The 11,752-nt window shown below is 42.2% G+C and overlaps 1 protein-coding gene across 1 annotated transcript; it reads right to left on the bottom strand.

Annotated features, from left to right (window-relative positions):
• Positions 1–3,962: 3,962 nt before the first annotated feature.
• Positions 3,963–11,375, bottom strand: LOC104460826 (PR domain zinc finger protein 4-like). The gene is made up of 7 exons (XM_010077042.1): positions 11,324–11,375; positions 7,432–7,587; positions 6,554–6,666; positions 5,211–5,338; positions 4,385–4,421; positions 4,115–4,264; positions 3,963–4,049 (listed from the first exon to the last, which is right to left on the bottom strand). The coding sequence occupies exons 1-7, from the start codon at positions 11,373–11,375 to the stop codon at positions 3,963–3,965; spliced, it is 723 nt and encodes a 240-aa protein (XP_010075344.1).
• Positions 11,376–11,752: the final 377 nt, after the last annotated feature.

Here is an 11,752-nt window from a genome sequence, read left to right as displayed (position 1 = left end):
CGATCAAGCTACGTTTTCACCACATAACAAACTTTTCCTATCAGTTTAAGGATTCCTACTATCATACAGAGGGGAAGGTACTGGAATTAGAAGAGAAGGGTTATTGCACAGGAAAGACTGCAATAATCAGTGCTTTATCTGACCAACCAGTCAGAGCAGAACAATAGGAAACTGGTGAAATAAATCTGAGGCTGGACAGCTTGGTTATCTACAAATTAATGCCAATCTTAAGTCTTTCCAACACATTCCACTGGTGCCACTTATTTCTGACTACAGATAATGGCTCAATTGGATTGCAAACACAGGAGAGGAAGAGCAGCCTTCTTGTCCGAGTAGCTGTTTGGTTAAAATTGCTCTTGGCTTTGTGTTAGCCAACTACTCTACAGTCTACCCTAGCATTACCAGTCTTACATGAACAGAGAAAGCATGTAAATAAACTGCAGTTTACTATGGCTGGTGATGGCCTGAATGCAGATGAGGGGTACTCACTGCTACTGGAGGCAAAGGACAGACATCAGATTCTTCTTTAATGAAGACTGCAGAAGCTTCCATAAATTTGGCATAATCGGCAGCATACCATACTTTCAGTTCTGTGTGGGGTTCAATTGGCTGTGAATGGAAGAAATTAGCACATGTTTACTTGTGTCAATTTTCTTATACCAAATAATACTGAAGACTGGAGGGCAGTGTATGTGCAATTTGTTGTCCTTACCCAAGCTGCATTGTTTAAATCTGTTTAAATTAGTGGTAACCTAGTTTTAAGATTCAAACACTTTCTGAGCATTATTATCCATTAGGGTTTGAGTCTTTCAAAGTTTCTAAAAGCAGAAATGCGTATGTTCAGAGATTTTTGGGGGGCAGTAGCACGAGAGGTGCCACAGCCCTCATGACCTTTGCTCAGTGAGATGTATTTGTCTGTGATGTCCGGACATCCAGCAGTCTTTCCAAGCAATATCCCAAGCCCATTCCTTGATGTTTCGAAGCCCACTGGATGCAACACTTAACTATAGGGTACAGGCAAAGGAAAAATGCATCATGAATGCACAGCAGCTTGGATGCCTCCTGGCTATGTCACACTCACTGAGCACAGATGCAGAGTTCATGAATATGTGGACTGCAAGTCAAATTTGCCTGTTTCTGTGCGCTGGCTCTCATGCATCAGGCTCACTATTCATGTGCTTTATTGTACCTCTGCCCTCCTTTCACTGAAGTCTTCCCACAAAGGGCTAAGGGGGCCCATAATCTGCAGTCTCCCATCCAGTAATGCCTGCTCAAATCTTTCCTTGGACTGGACTATGACCTCCTCTGACAAATACTTTCAGTCAATAATAAAGCAAATAGAAAAAGAGAGGAGTGATTACACTCACTGGCTGAAGTTTTGTTAGTTATTTAAAAGCAAAGGAGAAAACTAGCTTTGGGGTCATGATTTATATGACTCCCTGGCCCTGTACGCAATTTTCTTCACCTATAATAAAAAACAACATTGGTGTAACAGGAGAAGAGCTAATCTGCACTGTACTTGTAGTTTTATTTTAACTAAGCTAAACTTGTGCCACAGAGAAAGACAAAATAGCCTGAAAGGAGAGCAGCTGAGTCTTATTCCACAAAATGCGACATCTTAAAATGCACTTATTTTATAACATCGGTGTTGGAGAAGCATGGTAGGTGAAAGACAACTTAGAATGTGAATGCTGACAGGTGACAGGCAATTGTGCATAATGTCAAAAACTGAACTTTTGAACTCTCAAGCACAAGTCCGCTTGCTAACTACAACCAGTATGGGTTGGTTGTATGTTTTGATAACACCTGGCCTAAACAGAAAAGGTATGTGCTGAGTTCTCCACTCAATAAAGAACCTGAGGCAGAGCCACCAACTAGGAGGCCAACCATGCATTGTCCTCCTGCATGTAGTCTATGTAGATGGATAAAACCAAGCCCGAGGGAGCTCCACAGAGTCAAATGCCTGGTGATGCCCCAGGACCTTGGCCAGTGACAGCTGAGACTGGTACCCACAAGGAGCTGCACAGCATGATGCTGTCGTGCTTTCTGCTCACAGCAATCTCCTCTGTGGGAAGCTGAGACTTAAGTCAATGTGACTTTGGAGGGAGAGCCAGGGACTATCAATGTGTGAGATAGTCAAGTAAGGTAAAAGCTTTAGCCTCAATAAAACGGAGATTAAACACCACTATCCAAATACACTACAAGTTGTCATTTAACTCTGTCTCGCCCGTGACAGTAAGAGATAGCTATGGCAGCACCCACGTAAAAGTCTCTTGTGATGAGACAGACAGCAGCCGTGGATGATTTTTACTTCCTCACAATTCTATACTTTTTAAAAGCACTTACTTCTAGGGACTGCAGTCATTAGGTCGGTGTTCTGGTTTCAGCTGGGACAGACAGTCAAGTACACTAACAGTGCTGTTACTGTGCCACTTACATGTATGCTTTTTTAGCTGCAGTTTCATGCCACCAAAATCCCATCTCTTCATAAAAACAGCCGGGAGAGGAGCCAATCCTTCTACTCCCAACTAAACAGACTTTATTAAAAATATATTGAGAAAATATCTTCAAAACCAGCTCTAAGGCAGCCTCACGCCGTGACCAGCAGAGTGTGCCTAACTGTAGCAAAAGGCTATCACTTTCGCTGACCAAGACAAAGTCTTAGGATAAATAAAACCGAAGTAATTCCCTATGACACACAGCACAGTAAAGGTTCCAAGACACACTCCTCATCCTAAGATACTCTTCATGTCAGTACATAGGATACAACTCTCCATTAACGCCAATGAGCAGAGTTCTGCTCAAGTCAGCAGAGAGCTGGTTCAATTTATTGGTTCAGTATTTAAATTATACTGGAAACTGTAAGTTACCAGTTCATAGCTTCTTAGAAAAGCATTTGTTCATGCTTCCCAAATATAGTATTATTAATCCTGTCAGTTCTACAAGTATAGAATCCATTTAAAATCAAACTGAAATCTTAAATGGTATGGACTGCATCAGAATCTCAAACACGGCATAAACAATGTCTCAGACTAGCATATACTGGTTTACATTGATTTTCTTTTTTAAAAATAATTATTTTTCTATTAATCCAAAAGCAACTATACTTCATACTGTTTGACTTTGAAGGTGTAAATGTTATCATTATTAACTTACTCTCATATCACCACTGTGTCGTAAATATTTTTCTCACTGCATGTGGAGAAACAAAAATGGAGTAACAAAAGTAAACACTACTATCCCACAGAAATGCATGCCAATCTTGGAAATGAAAATGAAATGCTGGATTTTAAACCCACAGTAACTTCTTTTGACTAATATTGGCTATTTTTAATGTTGCTCATAATGATATACAAGCACTAACTTAAGAATAAAAATGGAAACTAATGAATGTTCAACATATAGACTTCAGTTTCCTAAGTGTACAAAATAGTAAATTCTGATTAAAACAAACTTAGCCTGGGAAAGTAGCAAAAACAACAAATACCAAGAATGTATGTTCCAGTGTCATTTATAAATACAGAGTACTTTGTTCTCTCTCCTTGGACAAAGACGCAGTCCAAAATCTCTAACATAAACTGATCATTTCATGGCAACATTGCAGTATTGTAAGTTCTGCAGTTAAGTGATCAGATTTAATGAGTCTGGAAAAGAGTACGTAAAGATTCTACTTAGCACTCTGTTCCTGAGCACCTGGTAATGTGCTCAGAATACAACGTGTGTCCAAAAAGGCAGTAACGGAAAGGAATGTGTTTGTTCTTTCCAGGATGAAGTACTGTTGAATGTAATAAAGCTAGATAATCTCACCATGTACCTATCTGGAACCAAAGAACTTCACAACCTTCACGGTTAAACACTGCCATCATGAATATTTCTGTTTCCCTCTGCTCAGTTTCTTCACTACCCACAACAGCAAGCACACACCAACTTTTACTAGAAGACCTCATACACTGCTTGCTTTACTACGGATTAAGTGATATAAAAGGTAGTATGTAATAAAGATCCAGTTGGCAGAATATAATCAATCTTTCATCTGTAAAAGGGTTAGCCTTTCAGAACTTTTGCCTATAAATGTCCATTTGGATTATGGGTGAAACAATGGGAGTTTAACAACCTTAACAGTTGTGAAGTAGACTTCTCCACAGTGCTGATAAGCCACAAGGGTCTGTTCTTCTTGGTTCCGGGCTAGCCGGACAAACATCATCCAGTTTCCACAGTCTTCATTGGGAGTGTCCAGAAAGTACTTCCCTCCATCTTTCAATACCTGAAACAAGGGGAAGGACATGAGAAAGAACATGATAAAACCAAGTCCTCTATAGAGGCACATTAGTTTTCTTTAACTTGGAATCACGGCTATCAGTTATTTACCCTGTCTTGGTCATACATCCTTTGAAATCATGGTTGTTTTGAAATAGATCACTCTTAAAAGAGTATCGAGTGCAAAAGAAAGTGAAGAATGAATACCGGCTGAGCACCCAGCTACTAAAATAACTGTAGGCCTTTGTATGTATTTCCAGTTTATATTTCATCATTTTTATGTTATATAAAGATAATATGACAAGAACTTAGTGCAGGCAGGTAGAAAGATAAGTTTTATGCCTTAATGTACTTCCTGAGTACTTGATAATCTCAAACTTTAGTGCTCTATTAATGCTACTTTTTGCATGGAACAATTGTATAACTTGTGTAATAAGTCCTGAGAGGTAACATACTATATAATGGCATTTTAACAGTCTTCTCTTTTTCCCCTTAACAATGCAAAAGTAAATACAAATGAACAATTGTGCCAGAAAGATCTCTCTCTTTTTGCTTTACTTCATCCTCTCTAGATTCCCTTCCAAGAGAATGCCTCTACCAGGCAAAAGCTTCCGACCTTGTACAAGACAGTTACTTTTTTGCAATATAGTCTTTAACATGGAGAGCTGAAGCTGCACAACAGATGTCAGCACAGCATGTATCTGTTCTACTAACCATGTAACTGAGCAGTTAATTGCAAAACATTGAAATTGCACTTCCTTTGCTTCTGAAAACTATTTTATATAATTTTGTCATGTTTCTGATGAAAACACCTGCCTGTTGGCCAAGTTTGGTCACATACTCAGAATGCTGCTAGGGAGAAGTCAAGGCAGCTACTGCTGTCCTGCAGGTAAACTAGGACTCTAGTCTCCTGAAGAAACAGTCCATTCAACAGCCAGAGTTGTGCTTATCACTGTATACTTTTAAGCAAACAGGGCTGACTGACAGAGGATAGGGTGTGGTTTACAATGGCTTGGTGAAGAGGAAGGAACTGGGTGCTAAGCTCATCTATGCTGGCAACCTTGTTAGAGAAGTATGTTTTCTGCATTTGCAAGAATTAAAGCGCCTCATAAGAAGATGAAAGAAATTTAGTTATGGAGGAGAACAAATGCTCTCTGGTGTCAACACGCCATGAAAATCCCACAGAAGGACAGTGTTACTTTCCTGGCAGACCGTTCACGTGACTTCCACAAGCAAATGAAGTTTACAGCAATTACTGAAGCTATTACTTTTGCTCTCAAATAAAATTACAGAAATATCTGTACCTATGCCTTCCTCCACAACACACAGTGTCTTCCAGTGCCAAGCTTCTGGTGAAAGCTCAAATGAAGACATAAAGCACGTCACAGGACAGCTGCTGCTGGTTCCTCTCTCCTTGGGGCTGAGAGGGCCTGGTATGAAATGCAGGCTCTGGAAGAACTGTGACGTGTTGGGAAGTCCTGACAGAGGCTGTGGCTTGACTTGGACTCGCTGTATGGCAGAAAACTGTGCTCAGGCATCACCCCATGCAGCAAAATGCAAAGACTGGGGCATACAGGACTACCATCAACTATCACTCCCAAGGAATTCCTGTGGGAAAGCATGTGCATGTAGATATGCCTAAGCTAGGCTAGTCCTGAGAGGCCACTATTTGTGCTGGATAAAGCACAAACAATAGTGTCATGGTCCAGGTGAGATGATCGGTATCTGTGCATGCAGCAAGGGATGGTACCAGCCCTAAGTAACAATCTGACTAAATAAACTGAGTTAGTGTACTGTGTCTCAAAATTTATATATAATTACATCATTAAAAGTGTTTCCCCATCCCTGCACTGTTCCTCCCTACTAAACAGGTGCCTTAGCGGATATTTCTGCCACTATTGCTACCTCAGTGCACAAATTTAACCCTCCCAGTGGCATGGTGTTAAGTGCAAATCCTTTTGTTTTATCTGGGAAGACTACCATCTGAGGACACTTCCGTCAGCCATGCTCTATGAAAAGTTTATCAAGAGCTGTTACACTGACGGGTAACCTACTCCAGAAGCGGTAAAACTAGAAAGCAGGAAGACAAATTTGTCGAAAACAGAACATACAGGAACATTTTTGGTACTTCAGGTTATGCTGAGCTGTCTAATAACGTGAGTTACATTCAGACATACAGATCAGAAGTAGAATTAATTAACAAGATCAGACAGCAAACTGACTGGTTAAAATACATAAATACATATGAACTGTTAAAGACACGTATGCACTTCATAGTAAGTCAGGGGGCTTTTACCTGCAGGACTAGCCTGCTCTCATCATAGCGGGTCAATTTTGTAGACAGTTGACCAACATAAGGACCAAACTGTGTTCTCTTCTGTATTACTTTCTTTGCAAATACTCCAAGGACTGTGAATAAAAAAAGACCAGTCTAATATTAATATAGACACCACAAACTATTTCTTGTATATTTACTGTTGTGAAAATGGAAATAAAACACAATAGTGCAGAGCACATGAATTCTTCTTCTAGACAAATAACCCACATAAATAATTCTAACAGGAAGAATCTAAAAAGTATGTAAATATGTACTGAGATTTTGTTAAAGTGGCTATTACATTGAAAACAAAAGTGCCTAAAATCCATGACAGGAGATTAGACTGAGTATGCAACACAAATGTGTTTATACTCTTCAATCTACAAGCTGATGCTATCAGATTGCTCTGCTTGTTGGCATAATTTACAAGACTGAGTTTGCAAAGGGTGGATGAGGGATGTTATTTACCATTTTGTTTCTAACCTCTTACAGAATACTCTTTCCTGTTTTGCATGCTTGGGGAAAAGAAACGGATATGTAATAGTGCATGGCTGTTACTATTAGATACAAATTCAACATTCATTAAACTTGTATTAACCAAACAGAGCTAACTGCTCACAGTTAAAGGTCACACCAGCTCTGGCTAATGTCCTGCCATCAGTCGACGTTTCAAAGTTATTAGAAATCAGTCATAAAAAACAGTAGCTGAATGTGAGCTTTAGCTCTACTCAGCTGAAAATAGTCTTCATCCTGTTAATACCCAATGATTATGCCTTGAGTTATTCAGGAAAACAAGACAGTGTTAGCACTTTCCCCTCCTCTTTCTCAAATGGGGGAAAAAGAGCTAGAATACTTACTCTGCTGGTTTCCAGCTCGCAGCTCCAACACTCGCAAAGTGAGGTAATGAGGTAGGGTGAGACGGGCTCGGCTAGGAATAACTCTATCTTTAGCCCTGATGAGTGGTCCGTGGAGTCTGCATTCTCCTATAAGGCTTTTACCACAATCCTCACACCCTACAAATCCAGAAAAGGGAACCTGTTACTAAAAATGACATACTGCTCTCCAATTTAGTCTCTTCTAATTTTGTCACCTTAAGAACACATCTTGAACTACCAATGCTTTTCTTCACACCACTGTTCTACATTAGGTAGTGAAAAACTGAACTAGGAAGGTCTGAAAGAGGACCTCCAGTTTGTGCATTCTCTCATGTGTGAATTGGTGGGTCCTGACCTCCAAAGATTTATACGCATGTTCATTTGGAGGTAAACCGTGCCTTTGAAGATTAGGATAGCAGCAAAACTGGAGCTTGCGGCATGAACTCCTACAAATCAAGCTGCATACATTTATATAGACATGAGAAGGGCAAAGCTGCTAGTAATAACCGTGATAATTTGCAGAGATTCAAGGAGTCCAAGAAAGATCACTGTGACTTTGTGAGCCTGCACAGACCATTCTCAGTAGAAGACAAGACCCTCGGTTTCCATGAAAAATGAGTACAATGGGTCTTCACAGTTACAACTCAGTTGACAATCACGCAAGCGCAGCCTTCTCATAGACCGTGCTGCCTGTGCAAGTAAGCAAAAGGGGCACACTGTATCTCCCAGCCATCGGCTCACACTAATGACATCTGCAGGCTGAACACATGAACCATCCAGAGAAGTCATTAATGAAAAAGTCAGTCTGCAAACTGACTTTCCCCCAGCACAGTGAGATATTTTTGGTTCATCTCAAACTGGTTGCCAGGGAAACTCATATGGAGCAGCAACACAACTGAGCAGTGAGAGTCTCCAGCAGAAGGTCATCCCAGCACTGGTGTCACACAGGGCGATGGGAAAAAGGGGACTTCTTGCACAAAGCCTTTTTATAGACAGTAGAAACCAGACCAGCGAGCCAACAATGCTTTGCGACTGAGTTAAAAGGAAAAGCTGACATTGGTCATCCATGACTACGTTGGTTTGTTTTACTTCTGAAAACTATGCTAAGCAAGTCTATTCAGTAAGCAACAGTAAGGAGCAGAGGAGCAGAGCCAGGACAGCCAAGAGAGTCCAAAGGAGCCATGGGACACCGTAGCAGAGACTGTGGCAGGAGAGGTGAGGCTTCACCACGGACAGGGGCTCGTAGCCAGAGAGGTCAAGAGAAGTGTTAAAGGCTCAGGAGGCACCATCTGGAGAGACATTGGAGATGGTCTTTGAGGAAGGGCAGTAGCACCATAAATGCCATACTCAGAGGCTCAGGAGGCACCATCTGGAGAGACATCGGAGATGGTCTTTGAGGAAGGACAGTAGCACCATAAATGCCATACTCAGTGATTCTGTGGGAGCTCAAAAAGGTTTCGGTTTGTAAACACAAGTAGGCACCTGACTAAACTACACGCCTCAAGAGTCTAGTCCAAGATCTCCTCAAATAAGCCTGAAGTGTTCCTACTGAGTTCTTTGGGCTCTCCATCAATTCTAAATGACAAGGAAGGCTTGCGTGTGGGTCAGGCTGCAGGCACTGCAGTACTCCATATTTTTCAATAATTTGCAGACCATGTAATAGTTTTCTTTTGCCATGGCTCCCAAACTGCACACCTGCACTATGAATAGCCACAATACATGATTTTTTTTTTTGCTAGTGCTACAGATAGAGAACATGCCATTCTACAGCCATCACTTAAGATGCACAAAAAATAAATAATATAGCTGCAAGGCAGATTGGCAGATTTTTCTTCTTACACAGTGGTTTATGTACCTGAAAGTCCTTTACAGCTAGGCTGCAAGAAAAACCAAAAAAATTTCTTGGTGATTTAACTTAATTGGCTTTTAAAAAACTTGCCAACAACTTTGTCTTCTGAGGGCAACAAAACTGAGGGCTTCCTGAGCCTACCTAGAATAATAGTGACTTTGTCTCAAGTCAAACAGCTCCTGCCTGGAGAGTCGTTGTACGCAAACTGCTGAAAAACATTACCAAAAGCAAAATGGAGACAAAGAACCGCTGTTCGAGGGAGGATGTATCTAATCATAAAGTACACGACCTTATCAATCCGTGCCATGCCTCTGTGATTCATCACTACCAGCTCCTGAGCAAACTTTCCAGCTGCCCCGGGGCTGTGCCCACCACAGAGGCTCCAGAGCGGGCAGCTCATGGGAAGGCTGGAACAGGAAAGCAGGGAAGCAGTCTCCCTTGAATTGGCCTCCAAATTCGGCACTAGCACCCCATTAGCTAACCCCCCTCGGACCTCTGGATCCAAGGTGCAAGGTCTGACACAAGTCATGTGGTATGGGTGCTGGCAAAGCACTTCTCCAAAATCAGGGACCGTTTTGTATCCAAATGAGTGCTGAGCACGCCACTGAGCTTAGCGGCCCCAGAGACAGCTCTGCAGGATGCACACCCAGCCTCCACCACCAAGCTGTCAGCTCGCACTGAAGTAACCAGCGGCAGAGCTGGCTGTGGTTTTTAAGCACCTTGTTAACACAGCTTGGGATTCTGACCTGGCAACACTGCACGGTACCTTGAAATACACGGAGCATCCAAGGCTTGTTCTAGGATTTTCTATGTTTCATCACACGGGATGTGAAGATAACTAGATGACTTAGTTATTTAACAGGCATCCCAGAATTATATTTGCTAAACGCCATTTCTGACCCCACACCAGCATGCTGGTAGCCTGACCAAATTTCTTGCACACTAAAAATTGCCAGGTGTACCAGAATACAGGATGGGGCTATTGTAAATATTATAATAACTTTTAGGGACTATCCCGGGGAACTGAGGCCTTCGCAATTTCTTCCCCTCAAACTAACAGCAGAAAACTGTCGAGTTCACGTTCTTCTTCAGAGATAATTACAGACCAACTCACAGTCCTTTGTATTTCAATGCTAAATTAGAGATGCCATTGGGGAAGGAGCATATCCACGATCACAGCTGCAATGCAGCACCAGTTTGCAAAGCTCACACAGATTTTATGCCCCCTTTTAACTTGGCTGCAGAACTAAAATGTAATTTTTTCAACAACAGCCTCAGAACACACTCTAACCTGTTCTGAAATATGGAGCATCCAGCTACAGAAACAACACACACTTTGCACTATTAGCACTAGGAATGAAATACAGGTTGACAGAAAAATCACTTTCTGTGAAGATTTTTTCTGCTTTTTTGTTAGGCTCTTTTACCTTACTTAAGGCTTTTACAGTTTCCCTGCTCCCTTAAATTGTATTTATACAAACAAAATTAATGGATTTGACATAATGCTTACATGAATACTTGATAATGTGCACGCATGCAAGAAAAAGTAAAACTGCCCCCATTCCTCTGCTTTGCTGTTATTTAGATGAGTAGGCAACAAAAATAAATAAACAAGATTCACAGGAGTTGCAAACTGCTAAAAAACAGGTCGTGTCATTTACTGTGCATTGTTAGAGCAGCAGTGCTATATTGTCCCCTAGAGGGTATTTCTTCGTTCTTTCTCTGTGTCTTTGCAATGATTCTGAAAAAGTTCCAAATAATGCCTTTTTTATCTATCTGTAGATAAAACTACACAAGCTAATAGATCCTCTAGCCGTTAATAAGATTTTTATTTTGCTGAACTCCACTGCAGCAGCGGGGAGGCACGCGTACAGAAGAGCCCAGCATGGTGCAGGTGCAGACCCTGCCCGGGTTGCGGGTGCCCAGCCACCACCTTATCTCACGGACAAAGTGCTCATGCCCTACAAGCTGCCGTCGGATGGGCTAAGAGAATGGTATGTGCCCTGCACACCCCCAGCCTGGTACCTCTGCGCCTGAATGCATCTGCACCAACTTCTGCCCAGCCATCGCGACGCATGGTCGGCAGCCATGGATTTCCCCAGCTCTTTGGGTCACCACAAAAATGACACCTGCTGCCTGCAGGATGCACTGCCACCACATGGACTGACCGAAACACCAGCAGCCACGTTCCCATGGAGGAGAACAGGCTGAGAGTGTGGCTCACCTGTACTGTCCTCACCATGCTGGAGCTTCCCCCAGTCCAGGTCTAGGTGACAGCTCTTCTTTGCTGCAGACTACAGCCTGGCAGCCTGGGTGGCCAGCTTGCCTCCTCCTCCAGACGGCTCTGGGACTGGCCACGCTGCACGGGGACAAGCTCCCGCGGCCAGCAGTAGCCAAGCTGGTGTGGCAGCTCTGGCAAACTGGACTTGGACACAGTTAACAAACTCAGGTTTC

Source organism: Pterocles gutturalis, unplaced genomic scaffold, assembly GCF_000699245.1.
Source record: "Pterocles gutturalis isolate BGI_N339 unplaced genomic scaffold, ASM69924v1 scaffold17378, whole genome shotgun sequence".
Lineage (NCBI taxonomy): Eukaryota > Metazoa > Chordata > Aves > Pterocliformes > Pteroclidae > Pterocles > Pterocles gutturalis.
The sequence above is the reverse complement of the archived record's forward strand: the minus strand, read 5'-3'. Positions and strand labels throughout refer to the sequence as shown.